This window comes from Rissa tridactyla, chromosome 3 (assembly GCF_028500815.1).
Source record: "Rissa tridactyla isolate bRisTri1 chromosome 3, bRisTri1.patW.cur.20221130, whole genome shotgun sequence".
Classification (NCBI taxonomy): Eukaryota; Metazoa; Chordata; class Aves; order Charadriiformes; family Laridae; genus Rissa; species Rissa tridactyla.
In genome coordinates, this window is record NC_071468.1 from 99,334,207 (window position 1) to 99,355,782 (window position 21,576).

Genomic DNA, 21,576 nt, shown 5'->3' on the forward strand with positions numbered 1-21,576 from the left:
TAGTAGTACCTGCAGCAGTAACACATCCGAAGTAACTGTATGCAATTAGAAATAATGTGGAAGGAAATTAAATTCTGTTTTAGTCTGGTGGTCCATCACTACTTTACCTATTCACCTCCTTCTCTTTAATTTTTTGAAAGGAAGACTACATTTAGAGATACCTATTTAGTACTACGAGGCACTACGCTTGTTCCAACTAACTCGCAAGTTTTATTCAAAGATGTGTTTTGCCAACAATGTTGTAAGTTGCTTCCCAGATGTAACCACTCTTACAGAGTATCAGCTTTTATGTGACCAAAACCAGACATGCACCATTTCTTGTTGACAGTACAGTAGGCACAACATATCTGAGAGTTAGAAATACAGACTCCAGCTTTCCCCCACTTCACCAGGGACATCTGAAAAATGAGAGGACCGTAAGATGTTCTCTGTGAAAGTTTCTTACCTTAATTCAGGATTTTTCTCCTTATCCCTAGTCTATCTAGATTAGCTGTCTGGACTCTCTGCTTGATCAAAAGAAAAAACAATCTCTAGGAGATGCCACAAAAGCACATGGGAGGCTTTACTCCTCTCACCCCCATTTTAAGATACAGAACAGGTCAAAAATAATGCTGTAGAAACATCTTAGTTATACTTACTTAAGGACTGTGTCATAATATTCACTGTATTATTATAGACACATGACACACCTGCAAGTGCTCTTTACGTATTTATAGTATTTAGGATCAACATGAACCATGCACATACCCAGCATGATTACAGTAAATAACAGGCTTTTAAGTCTCAGTTCCTCTTATACTGAGTCCAACTGCAAGTGTTTCTCAATGCATATAATCAAGATTATGCTTTTATTTAAAAAGGGTGACTCTACTATATACTGACATCTTATTTCAAACATAAATCACTCGATAAAATCTTTTTCGCACTGCAATCTGATTGTCTTCAGAGATGAGCATTAGTTTTGATGTACGTTTTATTTCAGAATGCAGCCTAAATGGGGGAACTATTAGTCACAAAAGGCTTCTTAATACATTTCTCTCTCATTAGAAGTATTGTTGATGAATAGGAATTCTAAGACTTTAAAAAAAACCTTCATTTTCAAAAAAACCTGAATTTTAGTTAGCGATTCTCTAAAAAGTAGTTTTAAAGAATATGAACTCTCCAGTAAGGCAGCTTATTTTTCTATCTTGCATTTCAGTGCACCAGGCATCAAAACACTTGCCTTAATTTAAATTTTAAATATAATGTCTAGAAAAGTTTTGTACTTCTGGGGAAATCTTAATATTGCTTTCTTTTGCCCCCCCCCCCCTTTTTTTTTTTTAAGATATTTCAGAATGATAACCTTACATGGTCTTCAAAACCGTACAATTTTGCAGCCACCACTTGGAAGTCATGAGATGCAGATATTGCCAGAACCCAAGAATGTAATTACATTTCAGAGACATCCAACTAAGTCGCAGGCTGCCTCATACCAACAAAAACTGATTGATTTTGAAACATCAGCTATCTTGCTAATGTTGTAACAAAATGTCACAATGCAAATGCTATGCAGCTGGGGAACCTGAAATAAGAGCATAGTGTTTGCATGCCGGTATGCTGCTGTACCTAGACAGTTGACATTTTAGCGCTGATCAATTTTCTTTTGAAAAAAGTTGGGGTTTAACCTTTCACAGCATGTTACAAATCTCAAGTGTTGTACAAAATTAATAACTAATTTTTGCCGAGGCTTTTTCAGCTATTAAAAGTTATTTCAGCAGCACTTACACTGAAACACGCTCAATAAAAAAAAATAAAGCACGCAATTAATATTATGTTTATTCAACATGAATTGTTCACACACAGGAGACAACTTTTTCAAAACTAACAAAACTATTCAAGCAAAATTTTTTTTGACACTACCAACTGTTTGTTTTTGTTTGTGGGTTTTTTTTGGTTTTTTTTTTTTTTTTTACAGTGGGCCAATATAATTTAATACATAAAGCATTCAGATTATTTTCATATAGCAACACCAAACGTGTGGAAGAAAGAAAATAAATAATACAGATTGGCATTACTGGGCTCCTACTACAAATGTAACAATGCTGACATTTTCAAAGGACAAGAAAAAATTTTCTTCATGAATCTCTAGTGGTTGATACAGGCATCAGTATAAGGCTAAAGTTGGTTTTGTGGGTTTGTTTTTTGTTTTTGTTTTGTTTTGTTTTTAATTAAATAAAACTCCCCCCCACTCTCTTCTCACACACACCCTTCACAATAACACAAACCAGCCTGAAGAAAAAAATCACAGAGAATGAAAAGTTTTAAGGATGTTTTAAGGAAAGCAAATCAAAGGCAACAGCTAACTTATTGCTTTTTTTAAAAAAAAAAAAAGAATTCAAGTTATATTCTTAGCACTGTAATTTTCTTTTTTTTTTTTTTTACTCTAAAAGGGGTAGAGGGGCACCATAGTTATTATCGATGTTGCTTAAATGCTATATCTAGCAATTTTAAAGCTATATATAAATATAAATTATAGTATAAAATATATATTCTAAATTATAAATATTACATATATAAAATTAATGTCTTTTTATATTAGTCAGTTAATTTAAGCTGCCAAAGGACAAATCTTCCGCGGCAGAAGAAACAAATTAACAGTTGTGAGGAACTTCCTTGCTGGTGTGTCCTAGGTATTTACCTAATACTTTTAAGAACTTTGAAGAAACCAAACTCCACTAATTTCAGCTCAGCATTTGTCAAATGCATTCTGAATAATAATTACTGTTTTCCTGAGGCATTTGCTTCTGAAAGTAATTGATTTCTTTTTTCCATTTGGAAATGCCTCACTTTCATATTCACACCGAGGTATAAATAACATCTGGGTTGAAGATTAATATTTAGTCTTTAAAGCAAAATTTTTCAATAATTAAACCTTGTTTAATTGGTAAGTGAACTGTTGCCGGTTTTTCCATCATTATTACTTGTGCATATACTCATTTCACTTGCATGTTAGGGTGAAAGTATGTAAATGAACTCATCTCTTGTACTTTTTTTGCATTCAAACATAAAGCTAAAGTTGACAGTTACCAAGATGCTCATTAGATATTTTTCCCCAAAACCAGATTATTAATTCCTTCTTTCTTACAATAGCCTATAGTGTCTTTAAGGCTTTAATTATATGTAGATTGAAGTAGCCACTAAGAAAGCTACCTTGTCAGCAAAATCCAAATCTTACATTAAATAATACTGCTTCCCATAATTGTGAAGGTTGTTCAGTGATTTTATCAACTGTTTCACCATTGACTTGCCCCTTACTTTACTAAATTGCTTTCTCAACTTTTAATTTAGTCCGGTTTTGTATCTAGTTCCAGATAGCTAGTAATTTTAAAACTAATGTAATGGAACACTTGTTTTCACAGCAAGCCTGGAAAATTAAATAATTTACTTTATTTCACTACCAACTTCTAATAAATGCAAATATTTCTTCATCTCTTCAATATTGCTTACTGTTCTTTGGCTGCATGCAGATCTTATCTCAGATCTCAGACTGTATAAAAATCAGTTATTGTAAATCAGTTTTACTGTAGAACTTCAGAGGACAGATTTAATTTTCTTAATGGGATTTTACTACTGAGAATCAATTACTCAGTCCAGTTCAGGGCTCCCCAGTACAAGAGAGAGATGGACATACTGGAGAGAGACCAATATAGCACCACAAAGATGATGAAGGGACTGGAGCATCTCTCCTATGAGGAGAGGCTGAGAGACCTGGGACTGTTCAGCCTGGAGAAGAGAAGGCGCAGGGGGATCTTACCAATGCATATAAATACCTGAAGGGAGGGTGCAAAGAGGACAGAGCCAGACTCTTTTCAGAGGTGCCCAGTGAGAGGACCAGAGGCAATGGACACAAACTGAAATCCAGGAAGTGCCACCTGAACATCAGGAAATGCCTTTTCCTTGTGAGGGTGAGCACTGGGACAGGTTGCCCAGAGAGGCTGTGGAGTCTACATCCTTGGAGATACTCCAAACCTGCCTGGACTGTCCTGGGAAACCAGCTCTAGATGTCCCTGCCTGATCTGGGAGGTTGGACCAGATAATGTCCAGAGGTCCCTTCCAACCTCAGCCATTCTGTGATTCTACAAAAAAACCACAGATCAGACAAGTTCCGCCAATCTTCTAATTTCAACAGCCCAAGTAGCAAAGATGGTCAAAAAGAATCACAATTGTTTAAAGCCAAATTCACAACATGTAACACAGACCTCCAGTACAAGTATTTCTGAACAACTACCAGCATTCCTGTTTTCCGTACAAGAACTTCCATTCCCTAAGCATCCTCAAGAGTTCATGTTTTCATCTGCAATGTAATGAAATTTTCAAAATTACTAGTGATTAGCAACTACACACAAATTCTAACAAGGTTGTAACTCCTGAAAAAGGATTTGACGACGATGAAATGAAGTGACTTTTTAGAAATGAAATCATTTTACTCTCAGATTGTTTTCAGAGAAAAATAATTAATAAAAAAATCTTAAAAAGACTTGTCATTAGGGACCAGGATTATTTACCATGATCAACACTGCCAAAGACTATGTTCCTATTCAGTCTTTAAACACTAGGGTAAAGACATACATGTCTAAGGAAAAAGGATCCAATTGCAAAGCATTTTCTCTGTTTAATGAGCTTGCCAAATGTTCATATAGTGACTTTTCTTCCTTGAGAAAGATGCCATACAACTTCAAATAAATTTAAGTAATCCTTAAGAACTCCATACTTGATCTTTAGTAACAGCAAACACAGAAGAGATTTTTTTTTTTTACAGCAGTTTGTGTGATGACAACCCCTTTCAAATCTCAAAGGCATTTGAATTTTAGTGTTTTATTCTCTCAAGATCTGGTACTGCTTGGAAATAATTGTTCTGTTGCTAAGACTTAGAAACTATCCATCTTCTAAAAGTAAAAAGGTATTTGGAATACTTCTCAGTTATGCACATTTTACAATATTGGGGTTTTTATTTTTTTTTTAAGAAGCAAAATCAGATCTTGCCAACCTTTGGAAGAGTTTTAAGCCCTAGCTTCCCATATGTTCAAGTACCAGTGATTACATTCTTATCTTTAGTGAATAGAGCTAAAGACATGACAGGCGCTCATATTTCATGCTGCTAAAAACCAGCATTAATCTGAACCTACTTATCAACATTTTCAAATATTTTATTTAATCTCAACTCTCAATTGCCAGCAACAGCAATGACATTTCCCAAATATGAGTAAGAGTTAATGTTTAAGTATTTTCTTTCCAAAACAGAAAAGAACATTCGCATTAAAGAAAACCACTAGCAACTTCAACAACGTGTAATTTTTTTATTCCCTTTTTTAAAATGTTGATTATTTAAGTTTGCAATTACCACAAATGTTTTACTTCTGAACAAACATACACTCTGACACAAGAGCGCTTCCCCTAGGACTCAAGTTCATGAAGCAGAAAACCAAGCCTTCAAAAAAACTACTTAATTATAAAACATAACATTGTTGCCTTAGAACTTAACTATGCAGCAGGACCTCCATTTGACCTCCTATTAAAGGCCTGTGGCTTGGTGCTTTCAAGTAAAAGCAGAAATGCACACAGCAAGCTGCTGAAATGAAGCCAAAGCTGGTGGGTTTCAAGGCACAGGGATGTTCTCCTTCCCAGCCCACCACTGCCAGGCTGCAGCCACTGCAAGGCTGACCACGTACCCCTCATACACACACACACCCCCTGTGCAGACACCGCTGGCCACCAGAACACCACAAACACAAGAACAGGCACCACACGCACACAAAAAGCACATGCATAAACAAACTATACAAATGATCTGATCTGTTCATACGTGCTGGCATGAGCCTCTTGTAGCTGGACACAAACTGTGGTCTCCCCAGAGGCTGCCTCTCAAAGCGCTGACCCTCCCTCTAGAAGCTGGCTTGGACATCAGCCCCTGCCTCCCAAACCCTCTGCTCCCTCCAGTATTCTGCCCCCAGACCTATGGGCTCTGGCTCTCAAACCTCTGAAGCTACCCACCAGTTACTCTGGATTGAAGTTCACTAACACCATACACACAGAGAACAGAGAGAACCCTCAACCAGGAAAATACTTAGGAATACTGTTTAATAAGATAGATTTCCTTATTAAGTTATTACTGCAGTGATAAGGCACTGGGCACAAGCCTAACTATTTTTCTTATGCTCCCTTTTCCTGCCTTTGGCTCTTCCATTAGATGCTCCATAACTTTTAAACAGTGACATAAGCTCCCCCAAATATCCCATAAGTTTGCTCTTTTCCATGAGACACATGATAATCTTGTTTCCCTCAAGGCTTTGAGCTGCTCCTTCACTGGTCCATCAACCAAGAGTCTGATAGTTTTGGTCTTTGGTATCTTCTTAATTATCACCCATTCTTCAGAGTGTGTATCTGGGCATTTAATTTATTACTTGTCCTGTCTTTTGTCCTAGTTTTTCAGGCTGAATAGCCATAACCAGATATGTTTGCACAAGGATATATGGAATGTAAGACTACTCCCCATGTTCAGCCATTAGATGTGTTTTATTCTTTGATATTAACCAATAACAATAGCACTATATTCTACAGAACCAGTGAGAAAGACGACCACTTACAGATGAGGAAAAGGAGAGAACACAATAGAAGGAAACCACAGCACAGCTCAGTCCAGACTTCTTAATAAGCCTCCTACTAGATTCAAATACATATTTAACAGAAAACACCCTGGATCTGAAAGTCAATGACTCTTCAAGAAGAAGGGCAATTGCATAGAGAAGTATACAGAATGACCTCCCTTAACAGAATCTTATATACAGGCTAGCAAATCCATTCCTAACTAGAGTATAAAGGCAATTCAACCTTTCCTGAAGGTGAACTGTATGAAAAGCATTACATCTAATATCAGCAAGACACTGTGTCTTTCAGTTTGCATATCCCCTCTGGGCAATAACTAATACAGCTTCACTGACAGAGACAGACTCATTTTCAACCAACCAACATAGGTCCAGCAAGTCAAAAGGTAAGTAAATATCATGACAACTACTTTGCACATTTTTCCTAGAGAAAATGAGGCTAGAGTGATCCTGCTATCAACACTCATCTTTCAGTGTTAGAATTAACAGCTTTTGTCCATCTTAACCCATATCTCCACATTCAATAGAGAAAAGAATCTGAAAGACACTAAGTCCTAACAAGTTTCACAGGAAAATATTAGTTGAAAGACACTATTGTATCTCAGAAAGCAAAACACTACAAAAAAAGAACATAAACTGTACACAACAGCAGACTTCACAAGGAAAATATGTTATATGTCGATTACAAGTGAATTTTCTGAGTTTTTAGTTTGTTAAATTCTAAAGTATCCAAACAACGAAATAATAACAGGAAAATAGCCCCCTGCTCAGATAACAATGTAATTGAAAAGATCAGCAGAAAAACAAAGAACAGTTTACTAGCAACTGAGGTGCATCTACTACTCGTCAAGGACAGATTTCAAGAACAGGGCACTTCCAAAATATCAGAGGGTGCCATGAGGATCATGACTCTCACCAGCCTGTATTTTTTTCTTTCACCTGGAAGAAAGTCTGAAAGCTGCTCCTATTAGCTAATGCATCTGACTTACTGTGAGATGACTAATGAAATAATTACACACTGAACAAATAAATGTACATAATGACTGCAGCACAAGGGCTGAAAAAAGACTAAAAACAGTCTAAAAGACTTGAAAAAGAGTCCAGCAACCAAAAGTGTAGAGGACTGAAAGACAGAAGTGGCTGTCTGAAGCCAGCTGAATGTGCAAAAGAAGAATAGCCAACCTAAAGAAGTGCCACACCAGGTATTACCATTGCATTTCAGGAGAGAAGACACTTTAGAGTAACGTCCTCAAATAAAGGGGGCATTAAAAAAAAAAAAGTATTTATGAAGAACATATTCCCCAAGAATTAGTCTTTGAACAGATCCAGTATCCATTTTCAATCATATCCAGCCAAAATCTGTGAGTAAATATCCTTTGTATTCTTGGTATGATTCTAGCATTCTTCAAACCACAGTTTATGATCCATTGGGAGCCATGAAAATATGCAATGGGTATTGGCCAAGTGTCTGATAGCAACAGACAGCAGAAGTTTGGTTCCTCCTGAATTACAGCAGTTTACCACCCTTGAGGCAGAGGAAGAGAGGATGTAATTCCTATTGGCAGAGGATCAGAGGCTGTAATTACTAGTTCAAGTATTTATATTAGCCAAGGAACTCCTGCTGCTAGCATCAAATCTGTTTCGCCATGGCAGCTGACTAATTGTAAAGCCCTAAAGGATGTAAGCCGCTCACAACTACTTGTAGCATGCTCTCATGACAGAAAATAACCTGTGTGGGGGAAGACTACATAAAGTACATGAAAAGCTACTTTCTACATAGTCCTGTAAAGCCATTGTTAAATATAGCATAAAAAAAAATAAGGTCTATATGCAATTTGGAAGTGACTAGATGCAAATATGGATCGGTTTTGTTCTGGGTAGTTGATCAACACAACAATAGCAAATAATAACAAATAATCACTTGTCAATAAGAGCCAACTTATTAATTCTTTTGCAGATTGGTGTGGCAAAATACTTGGACACCAAAAAGGCTCCAGTGATCTTCTCACTAAACTGTGACCAGATGTGTTGAGTGACACTTTTTTTTTTTTTTAAATACTCATTAAAGGCCTTATTTCCTGAAACACAGCAATGACAAGTCCTACTAAGCACACCTCCTATAGCAGTCAACACATTGCATCGTCCCTATGACCACAAAAACCCAGACTCCAAATCTGCATAGTTCTTAAACTTTAATTTTGCTTTTTACAACATTTTCTTTAATGGTTACTGAAAATCATGTGAAATGCCACTCTCCATCTCTCCATTTTGCATAAGAAAACTAGCTTCTCTTCACACGAACTTGTGATCTCACTAAGACTAAGTCTGTGCAGAACACTAGAACACTCAAACAGGAGGAAAAAAAAAAATTATCTGGGACAAGGACAATACGGTTACTGAGGTTGGGGAAAAAAAAAGTTTTCAAATATGTGCAAGAGACAATGGAAGAGATAAGGAGAAAACAGAAAACAGCTCTGATAAAATGCCAAAGCAATGACAGTCACCCCACAGGCCCATAAATGACATTGTTTTACAAAGCAAGGATTAATGGGAAATTATTTGTCTAAAAGATTATCTCTGCTCTTTAAGGTCAGCTCAATAAGTCAAAATGAAAGAGCACATGCAATGAAACGCTATTTTGTTTCACCCTCAAACTCAAACTTTCTGCACCTAATGCCTTTAATAAATGACAGATGAAAACAACTCCATATTGTCCAAACCTGCTTGGAAGCGTCACTCAAAAAAATAAGATTTTGACTACACTTGTCCGTCTCTAACTCATTAGATGATTCTAGGAAATCATCTGGGAAAACGAGGAAAGCACAGAAAATTTTTATGGTGCTACGCTTTCCCAAAAGACTCCGTTTGCCTTGCTCTAAGCGTTTAGGTATGCACAGGACAAAACCAAAGAAGCATGGATGAACTCGTAACAGCTTTGCATTCTTACAATACATTTGGGCCAGAAAGCCAAACAATATCACCTCAGGTAACAACAGCAAATGGGTCTTAGATACAGAGAAGGTCAAAGAGATACCATCACCAACGAGGCCACTGACAGCTTATGCCAAGAGTCTAAATTAGAAAACAATAAATATGTGAAAAATAGTAGTCCTGGGCAGGAGGAGGTGACACATCCATGAACATCCAACACTGCAAAAAAGTTGAGCCCAAGGGGGAAGTACTACGCACAGAAGCCACCAACCAAGACCTGAACCCATGATCAGCTGGAGCACCCTGTTCAGAGTCCATGGCACCAGTCACAGTTTGACAAGAGAAGACAGCTCGTTTGGTGTGACTCTCTATTCTTCACAGAATGCGTGAGCAGGGCATAAAATAGAAACCCTAAAACAGTTTGGTGGGTGGACCTTGGCTAAGGGTCAAACTCCAACCCAGCCATTCACATACCCCTCCCTCCTCAACAGGAGGCTGTAAGAAAACAGATCAAAAAGCTTATGGGTCACTTACCAACTACTGTTATAGGCAAAGCAGACTCAACTTGGGGAAAAGTAATTAAATGTATTGACAATTAGAATAGACCTGGATGGTAAGAAACAAAGACAAAAACCAAAACACCACCTTCCCGCAACCTCCCTCATCTTCCCAGGCTCAACTTCACTCCTGTATTCCCAGTTTCTTTACCCACCCCTGACAAGTGGTGTAAGGTGGATGGGAAAAGAAGAAAGTAAATCATAATCAGCGTGCAGTGTTTTATTTAAGAAATCGCTTTTTAACTATGTGCTCAAAAATGCATATTAATCATATGCTGTCATGCAGGGGGTTTTTTTGTTTGTTTTGTTTTTTACTATTTTACCAATTAATTTCTATTTTACTATACTCTTCAATGAAATAATCTACATCTAAACACAAAGTGCAAAAACCTTACTACCAGTGAAGTAGTATTAAAAATGGGCAGCTCTTTTGTATCATCTAGCAAGAGATAGTTTTCTGCCATGTAAGGCAATATCTTTTCTTTTCAGGGAAGGAAAAAAAAAAAAAGCTTTAGATGACAGCCATTATGCTCAAAATTAACTGGAATCTCTATCAAAACCCCATGAACTTTAAGTCATTTACAATATTCTGTTTGTGTTTTTAATCTTCCTTATGTGTTCCAGGTAATTTTGAATTACTTAGTTGATATAAAGAAGACACAGTAAGTCCTCACCTTTTTGAGAAAAATACTCAGGACTGATAAGTAAGTTGAAAAGGTATAATAAGCAAACAGAAATTTAAACCATTCTCACCACTCACCTTGTTCATTAGCGAGGCAAATCCTGTTTTAGGAATGACACATTCAAAACTTCACTATTCAAACACTAAATGGATCTGCCTCCTCCACAAAGACTGTCTGACCACAGCAGTGATACGTAGTCTCAATTTTAATTAAATTAATAGTAAATTCACTGACTGCACTGACAGGTCTGTTTCATTTTCCTAAACAAACATATTCTTTTGATTCAAGTTTTAGATAATAAAAAAATGCCTGAACGTAGACAATTAATATAGATATATAATTTATAGTACTCTCTTAGTTAATGACTACAAGCATTTAAATGCACTGTAAGGTACATCAAAAAACAGTGATTAACTTTTTTTTGTAAGCAAAAAAAGTATTTCATTAGGACTAGCGTGCAAAATGTGGAATACCTTTGCTTTAACTCACAGAATGCAGTTCTAGGGCTGGTTTAGAATCACTCTGTATGCCAAAGACCTTTCACTTCGTCTTGCAGATAAATAACATTTATCTTTCTAATAACAAATAATTAAGCAAGCATACCTGACACTGCCCTTCTTCAATACAGACTTGCAATTTAATGGGTCTACGGCCAGCAAGAGACATGAAAAAAAAATCCTTTCGAGTGCTCAAACTATCTTCAGATACCTGTTTTTTACAAACAGACATCTGTTTCTAAACAGATGCCACCTGTGGGGCCTTTAATCTAATGCTGCATAACTGGATCATAACAGAGTTGATTAAACTATATTTTCAGATCTATGCAGTACACAAGTATATACAGCACACTGCTATTCTAACACAGACTTCACAAACGTGGGTTATAAATGCAAGTAGCTAACTGAAAAACACAGGAAAGAACTTTTATCACTAACACATTACGGTTAGGATTTGTAAGTCAGATCTGTAATACTGACAAAGTACCACTATTACCTTTATTATGTTGAGAAAGACTGTTGCAAACTGTAGGAGAAAACTCTGTTACACGAGGGAAACAGCAAAAATGAGCTTACAGACAAATTATGTCAGGAGACGTGTCAAATATTTTTCAAGGCTATTTTATTGCTTTATCTTGCCACAAGAGCAGATCACTGCAGAAGCAGATAAGCACATTCCAAACGGATGTGTTTTGTCACTCACACCTCTACTTCTTCATTGGCTTACCAGCTAGAACATCAGCAGTAACAGGGTTTCAGGCTGCTCCTGATGTGCAAGACAACCTGAGTTTACAGTGCCATTTAAATCAGGTAGGCCCAAGCCAAATTAGAAGCAAATCTTAACTTTATGCTTATGTTCAAGTTCACATGCAGTAAAGCTGCAATGTGTAGAATCACGTTCAGAACACACTTGCCTCCGTGTGTGCTAGATATGCACAGCCTTTACTAGAGCTATCACCATAAATCCCAAGGATAAAATCATTATGTTAGCATGGAACTGCATCTGTTACTACTTTCATCCACTTCTCAGAGTTATCATCAGTCACAGCATGATATAGCAGAGATACGGAGCTGAAGGTAAGAGAGCCACATGTAGCTAACTCTGTTAACGCTGCAGTAAGCTGCACAGTTACCACCTAAGCATAACTTTTTTTTTTTTTAAGGCTGTGGCTCTACCAACAGTAAGCACTGTGTTTCATTTATTTATTTATTTTTGAGATCTCTGTAATAGAGCTGTTTTGGATTTTTAAGCTTGCTGCGGAATTGGATTTGTTCCCAGGCAGGGAACACACAACACAACAGAAGACAGATCTGACAAGGAACAGAATTCAAATAGAACACAAGTCTGTGGGAAATAAGATTGTCATTTAACACTTTATTTGTAAACTGCCTTGGGTAAGCTGATTCCAAATCTTACTATTAGCCCAATGAAAGAAAATAGACCTGGCTTCACTAATAGATTGAGAGTAGGTGATAAGAGTATTTAGAACAGTAGAAGGCTTAGTTAAAGATGCAGGACATCAAACTGACTGCAGCAATGACTTGGAAAAATTGAGGATGAGGAAAGCCACTGCAACAAGTAATCTGGCACCTCGGGTTTTCTCCTATGCCAGCTACTAAGAAGATACGGAAGCTCCATGAAGCAATTGAACAAGGCAAGGTTAATAGAAAAAACAAAGAAATAAAATTAAGTGAATTCAAGTAAAACTTCTAACATTGCTCTCGAGTACTATGTAGAGATAGTTATGTCATATTCTTGCATGTGTGTCCAGGTACCAGAGCAAGGAATGGTGACCATATCAGTATGCAATCATTTTGAACACTGAAACATATGGTTGCATACAGGTATGTACATCCATATTAAATACTGAAATACATAAACAGATCAGCTTAAACACTGAACCCTTTAAAAAAATAAAGAAATGAAGTTGAGGGTCATTAAGTGCATTAAGGACACTTGAATTTAATAGACACGTTTAAGGTATCGACTGCAATGTGTTCAAGTGACAAGGCTTGACTGAAGTCAACTTCCACTGGCACGGCCACATTCATGACTTGAACTGACCCGTGACTGCTGAGCTTCCTGACAAGTTTGTTCTGTTCTACATTAAGATGAGACTGTACAGGACCCCTCTCCAGACTTATCTGTAAGGACACATGTGATTGATGGGGGATGAGAAGGACGCATGAACACCTCTCAGTTGCTGGTTCTAAAGACATGGATGGATTTGCACTTGGTAATGAGGATTCCTGCTCCATCAAAATACCAAAACCAAAAATCAGTATGAAAAAGTAAAGCATCTCCACAGAATATCTAGCCTTGAGAGATCTAGATAAGGAGCAAGATTTGTAAATTTCTTTTTCCCTTCAATGGAAACACAGAGCTTGAGGCCATCCCAGGCTCTTATAAAACTTGCCAGTTGCCAGCATGACCCAGTATAATACAGTTAAAATTGAAGACCTTTTGCAAACTCTGTATGTAAAATCCTTTCCTCCTTCCCCCATGATGGGCTGAAGACAGGGGTCTGTGGAGGTCAGGTCAGTGAAAAAAAAAAAACCAAAACAAAACAAAACACCTGAACAGCTCAGAACTGAGGGTATGAATGCTACATCCTCTCCTTGAAAAGGTTTAGACATAACTTTGTGATATTAGCTAAAACTTGAAATATGTCTTTTCTATAAGAAACCAGACATGCAATTTCATAGCTGTGCTGACAAAGAATAAAAATCTGGGACTGGAAACAGTACCCACATGACTCCAGAGCATCAGGAACAGTCTGTGCTATTCATACAGTATCAAATGCAGGACATCCCTCTAAATATCCAACTGGTAAAATGGTATCTGCAGAGATCCAATAAGCTACATTTGCAGGGAAAAAAAAATAAAAATCAAACACACACACACAGATGTTAAACCATACAAAGAATGTTTAGAATACCAGTCACATTAAGGTTAGGGGTAACAAATATAGTCATATCAAGGCCAAAACCAAAGCTCTAGACACAGGATGACTCTTACAGCCAGACGTCCACTGATGAGGATGCATCTACAGTATTTCAGTTTATAGAAGACTTGAGGGAACCTGAAGGGATGCTGAAGGAAAATGCCCAAGTAATAATCATAGAAAGCTGAAAAGACATGAAAACAGAAGCAGAGTTTTTGAAAGGGATGAGTAGCTAGTTGATTAATAACACAGTTTTTCATTTTATGGGTAAGTCTAAACAGCATTATTTTCCAGTATTAGTATTTTTTCCAGTATTTTCCAGTATTTTACCGACATTACTCGGTAAAAAAATATTCCGAGAGAAATAATCACTTATCTTCTAAAGATGATACAAAACTTTTAACGTAGAGTATTAAAAAAAGGAACGAGAAGTGCCCATTTAATAAGAATACAATGACATTAGGAACAAAATTAACTAAGAGACTAAGAAAAGAAAACAAGAACAGGAATTGCCCATAAAAAAAATAAATATCAACACTAAGCAGTCTTAGCAATAATTAAGAAAAAAATATAGAAAAATATAATTGTTCATTTATGTTTAGATACTCAGTTTAGTTGACGCTAAACCTTATGGAATGAAGTCTAATGACTCAAAGATTAACCTCTATAGTCATAACATCATGGACAAAACATAATATTACCTGAGGCACCGAAAACTTCAAATGCACCAGATGATATCTGCTACACCAGATTAAAAACCAGAACGAGCTACACACCACAAATACATAAAAGCCTAGTAACTATGAATGGCATATACAAGCAGATTCATGAAGGTACTGTTAAGACATCATCAGAATTTTTAAGTGTTGATCATTTCTTAATTTTTGCTTATGAGTTCATACTGACAGATACAGGGAAATTAATCACAGAACTAAAAATTAATGACATTTCGTGAAATGCTTATTTGCATTTGGCGTATACCAAGAGAATAAAATCAACCTGATTTACATACATTCCGCATTAGACCAAATACAACACATTTTTCTTTAGAATTAAGAACTCAAACCCATGTCTTCATCTCCTCCTTAAAGGCGCACCATTGCCACGCAAAAGGCTGCATTTCAGGCACAATGTTCCTGCCTTCCGGCGTTCGGCACTCTTGCGCTGCCCTCTGATGGCCAAGGCCAGAAGGTGCAGCTACGACCACTCCAAGCAATTCCGCACCCGGACACACACACCTTGGAAGCGTCACGTATCGGTCAAGAACGGCAAGAAAAATGCATTGACAGTTTGATCGCAAGCGAGACTAGATGCGATGGCAAGCCAGAATTTTTTCCCCAATTTGAAAACCCCATTAACTGTCTGCTGACCAGAACTAAAACTGCCACCGCAGCTTACAGAGTCAGCTTACAAAACACGAAACTGATAAAGTTGCTCCAAACTCCATGCTCAGTAGGCAGAACGTCCAGTTAGACTGCATGATATAAGATGTGGAACTGCGGCGACATGGAGAGAAGGCTGATCCATAGCGTTTAGTTTTTAGCATTTTGTCTGGATTTGCTCTTCTGAATGTGAAAGGTTCCTTGAATTCAAGCCCAACGCAGAAAAAGCTTTCACAGAGCTCACTTTAAAAAGCTGAATAAAGACTTCAGACACAAAAAAAACCTAACAAAATTTTAAAAGCTAGCTCATAAATTGGCAATTACCTTGAAGTATTTTCCAATTTTGACACTTTGCAGTTTGAATACTGCAAATACAGAAAACTTTTGCTTGAGTCCAATTATGCAGTCAATGAAGTATAATTGCTGTACCATTTCCAAGTAATACTAAAAGTGCATAGTATAATTATGTTTGCTAAGTGACAGGACACAGTAAACAGAAAAGGAATATTACATATTGCCTCTTCAAATTTCCAAAAGTAAACAGAAATAAATTAGATCTTAAGTATTTTAGCTTCAAAGAATACTGCTACATATTAAGAGACAAATGCAAGTTAAAGAGCAACTCTACCCTCTACATTTTCTGCTCATCTTTACTGACGAAGTTTCCAGGCATTTATGCCTTATAAAGATTATTCAAGGAAGCAAAGAACTGCCAAGTAGTCAAAAAAGATTGAGTAAGGGATCTACCAAGAAATATCCCCTCGTGCAAGTGCATGGACCCTGATGGGATGTACCTGAGGGTGCTGAGAGAGTTGACATTATAAGCCTGCTCTCTATCGTTGCTGAAAGGCTACTGCAATCAGGAGAGGCTCCTCATGACTTGAAGACAAGTCTTGCACCCATCTTCTGAGAGAGCAATAAGGATGACTGGGGAACCACAGGACAGTCAGCTGCATTTCAGACCCTACAAAAGTCACAGAGCAGGTCTTCTTTGAACGTACTTCTGGGCACACAACAGAGAAGGCCATCGGGAACAGCCAACACGGGTTCACCAAGTGTAAATAATTTTTATTATTAAAAATCTATTTTTAAGCAACCTGGCTGCCTTCTGAGGCAAAAAGAGGAGATCCATGGCTAAAGAGCTCTGGCTTTAACAAAATGCTTTAGATACAGCATTCTACAGCTTTATCTAAGCTGCAATTTTATAGTCCAGATAAGCTGACTACTAGATGGGTGAAAACCTGTTTGGATTACTGTAGTGACCCCAACTGGGTCACTACATCAAGGAGTTAGGGATTCCCTTAACAGTAAACCTGAGCAGGTGGAGGCCTGGACTGTGCCCTACGGCGTGTGTAACTTGGCCTTCTGGCCTGTGTTGTGCCACACGACAAAAACTTAGGTGGCTAATTGTAATGAACCAGCCCATGGGCAACTCCTACAAGCTGCTCCACCACGTGCATGTTCTTGTTTTTATTTAAAAGTGTCACAACAAATTGTTACATGAACATGTAGAAACGATGAACAAAACATCCTGTAAGAGGTCAAAAGACCAAAATGGGGTAACCTTTCACAGAAAGGATGTGCACAGTGAGATGTGCCCTGGTTGGTGGTTCATTTGAGACCCCAACTCTTGAGTTCCCAGAACCCAAAGGGAATAAGATTATCAGCACTATCCTCTTTTTATCATATTACCTCCAATAAATGGCATTTTAAGCAACACTTTACTGAGCCTGACTGCTTTTATTACTGAGATCAAAACAAACCAGCAGCTCCTGACGAACAACAGTTATCAGGCTCAAAGGGTAGCGGTTGATGTTTTGTACACTACCTGGAGGCCAGTTACAAGTGGAGTTCCTCAAGTGCCTATCCCGAGAGCTACGCTGTTGAATAACTTTACCAATTACCTTGAGGAGACAAAACGCATCATTCATCAAGTTCATGAACACCAGTTCAGTTAAAGCAGTCAATGCACCGAAGAGCAGTGCTGCCATCCAGGTGGATCTAAACAAGGTGGAGGATTGAGCTAACAAGAACCTCATGAAATTCACCAAGAACTAACAAGAACCTCATGAAATTCACCAAGCACAACTGAAAAGTCCTATACCTATGACAAAACAAACCCCTGCATTGGTACAGGATGGTGGTCAATTTGCTGGGGAACTGCTCTTCTGGAAAAGACCTGAAGATCTTGTGAACAGTAGGCTCAACTTAGTCAGTAAAACCGAGAGTAGAATTCCACTAAACTTGCCCCAGTTTATCAACATCTATCTTGTATCAGGAGCCCCAAAACAGGAGATAGTACTGTAGATGTGATCTAATGAGTGTCAAGTAAAGGGGGTTCCCTTCCCTCTGCCCACCTACTCTACTTCTGTTGATACAGCCCAAGATACTGTTGACCTTCTCTGCTGCCAGGGTGCTCTGCTGGCTCTTGTTGAGCCTACTGTTTGCCGAGATGTGAACTACGCTAAATCCAAAATGTAATGCTTATACTAAAAGTTTAAGAAACTTTTAGTATATAGAGGTAAGTCATATCATTACACTCAGATACACAATCCCATTGTGACTGCTTTTGCTATGCCATTTAAGTGGATGAAGGAACATGCATCAGTGGCCAGGGAAGTTCTTGGTGACTATCACCAGTCTGTGATTCCGTGTGACTGATTTCAATAGTGCTACCCAACATTAACAAGAAAATGTAAGGAAAAAAGCTGAAGAACTAATTCTGAGCTTGGAGCAATCACTTGTTAGATGAGAGTATGTTATCATCTGCTATACAAAGTAGTACATTTCTACAATGAATCATATCTTTAAAAAAAAAGCAAACAAAACACACACATCGCCACACACAACATGCACACACACAAGCAAAAGCCGCCTCTTTTCTATTCCTGGGAGGTTTCTCTGTGGCTTTTAGACACTGTCTCAAAGGCAAAGGAGGTTATGAAAAAGATAAGAAAAGAAAATGGATTTCTTTTTTGCAACTATCTCATATCCTTCTACTACTCCTAACAGTATTCACGCCTAAGGAACAGGAAAGGCTTCCACCTGAAAGAAGCGCTCACAATGACCCTCATACAGCTTCTGCACAGATTTGCTAGCAACGCTGGCAGAGCACCGTATGCAGGGCAGGGCAGGGGTTTTTATTCTCCACTACTCCACAGCTACTTTTTAATCCCTTGCCAGTAGAGCACAGGTTTATGCTTATGCACTGTCTGATGTATTCTTTTTTGCACCAACTGAATTGCGGTATCCCTGCATCCAATCATGAAACAATCCAACTCTTTAAAGAGCCAGGTACTAGGCTGTGAACTTCAAAAGAATTACCCATTATCTTTGAACCATAAAAAATTCCCCAAAGGCACAGATCTAAACACAGTGCTGGTTTTCAAAGCATGCAGCTTGGAAGAATTTTTTGTTATTGCCTCTCTAATTACTACCTCAATCACCTCTCTGCTTTCATTTCAGGCTTTACCAGCATTATTCTATGCCATATGAAAAAATATATAGATGGATAGAAGTGCCTAATGGTTTTCCACTAGGCAGCGTACTGACAATGAAAATCAGGGGTTACTTCCCAGCCAAAAATTTAGGCAAATGCACACCATCAGATGATCCACAACACTTCCCTCTTTACTCCTCCCAAAATAGCTTCAGATCAACAGTCCAACTGGACTTACTATTTAAAACTGGTTACTCTAAAATTGGCTAGTTGTACTATGAGTGATGAAGTACTGTAAGCATGGAAAGAGAAAGTAAATACCAGCATCAAGATGTCTCCTCTCCACTGTCCTTTATTTCTTACACAGGAGCATCAGAGAACATACCAAATTTAAATACAGATTAACCCCAAGATTTTAATTTGTTCAGTAAAAACAATCTGGAGAAACAATTCCAGTAAAGTCTAGAAGCATGTTTCAAAAGAAATAGTGTAATTTGCCTTTGAAATTCCACTTACTAAAATATCTAACAAGGCAAAATGTTATTGTATGTGACAGGTAACAGACTGATTTTAAATTTAAATATATTCTAAACTAATTCATAGCTCTTATTCTTTAGCCTACATCCTGTTACATTTATTTTACTTATTTGTTCATGCGATATGAGGTATCATCAATTTTTATTGAGAAACAGGTATTTGCTTTCTGTCACCAAAGGGTTTTACCCAGCTAGCGTTCTACAATAGCGCCTAGGAGACTCAAGTCTTCCAAAAATTACTTTCAAAGCTTGTCATTTGGAATAAGAACCCATTAATAGTTTTATTCATTCACTTTGACAACTGGTGGGATTCTTCCCACTTTTTAGAGAAGTAATTCAACATTTTCATGTATTCCAAAGAGGATTCTTCTGACTCACAGTTCAGTTTTAAAGGGGGAGGAAGGGGAGAGGGGGGGACTTCCACATTTAAAATTTTATTTTTATTGTCTATATATCCAAAGGATGGAGTAAAAAGTAACACAAACCCTTTGGGATTAACAAAGCTGGTAACAGAACAACCTTCACCTCATTTTGGCTGCACAACTAGGAAAACAACAGGAAAAACTGATGTGGTTTTCTATTACTTAAGAAGCTGTAAGCACAACATCCAAATTTAATCCATTTCTTTCATATGTACATATATAAACAAAGGCTGTAGTCATTAATAAATCATGTCATTTTGCTTAACTCGTGACAGATGATAATAAAAAAAACCCCTTTGCTTTCTGCTATTTGTTCAAGACTACACATTATTTAAACATCAATCCTTACAAACAGAAAAATACTAGTATTTACATAAAAAGGAATTTGTTTACATAAATACAGAAAAAAATTATAGCTAAAAAGATCTTTCACAAGCTACATGTAAATTGAAACTGTATGTCTTCATTAGTCTCTTTCCCTGATATTTCATGTTATTTTCTGCATTTCTACAACTCAGACACTGAACAGCTAATTCAGTGTCCTTTCAAAATCTACAGACCACACGCAAGCTGTTACAAAATTTCACTTATACCTGGAGACTTTCCTGTGACCCTGGATGCTGAATAAATCCATCATTGTCTTTCAAAATCCATTTTTACTACAAAACATGTCTATTACAGTACTTTTGTGCCTCCTCCCTCAGACAGAGGAGGCACCATCAGACACATGTGACGATACAAAACATTTACATATATAAGGATCTGCTTCTTCACAAGCCAGAGCTGCAAAATGAAGTCCCAGCTGGGAAGGGAGTGGGCCAGGCAGGGCACTCCAACAGGCCCAGTACTGCTGGAGCCAAGTTTAACTACCCTAGCTCTGTATTTACAGCCCAATTACATCATGTTTCTAATTCTTCAGGAAAACAGTACTTCAGTGATTTCAGTGACAGCCTGTACAGACTGCCCAAAAGACTCCAGGGGGTGTTTTTATTGCAAAAATTCTGCTCAACTATACTACCACTGAAACATACCCTGCTTTCCTATTACCAGGAAAAAAATATTCTGACAAATAAGCTTAATTTACAAGAATACAAAAAATGTCCAGTTCCTCTCTAGCATAAGTATGCAGATTAGCAATTAATTGCAGAAGAAATGCATTAACAGATTAAATTCCCTTTGGGAAATTGCAGTAAAATGGAAAGTCATATAATGAGACCACCCAGAAATCAGCTGCTGTGACAGTGACTAGCATTTCTAAAAATACTTACTTCATCTATATTTAAAGCAGTTTAAAAATAAATATTCAATAAGTTCAAAAAGCATATTGCCACATTTTTTCTTAAAAGAGTTCAAAACACTTGAGTTGTGCAATCAGTAAAATTAGTGTTTTTTTAAAATTAGTCTTACAGTAGAATTTCTTTTAAACACATCTTGGCAAAGGCATTTCTCAGATAAGACTTGAGCATACTTTATTCTTATACTTGCTGCTTAAAGAAGTGCTCCAACCTCCAGAAAGATTCTACACAGTAATTAATGAAGTGTC

The 21,576-nt window shown here is 37.4% G+C and overlaps 1 protein-coding gene across 3 annotated transcripts in view; it reads right to left on the minus strand.

Moving 5' to 3' along the window:
• Positions 1–21,576, minus strand: part of PRIM2 (DNA primase subunit 2) — a 116,623-nt gene that overhangs the window by 61,710 nt on the left and 33,337 nt on the right. Inside the window, exon 7 of one of the 3 annotated variants that reach the window (XM_054195758.1) lies at positions 13,915–14,438. The exons of the other annotated variants lie outside the window; for them this stretch is intronic. Coding sequence (XP_054051733.1) covers positions 14,367–14,438 — 72 coding nt within the window. The 3' untranslated portion in view covers positions 13,915–14,366. Of the gene's footprint in view, positions 1–13,914; positions 14,439–21,576 lie in introns of those variants that run through there. 3 annotated transcript variants of the gene reach the window in all.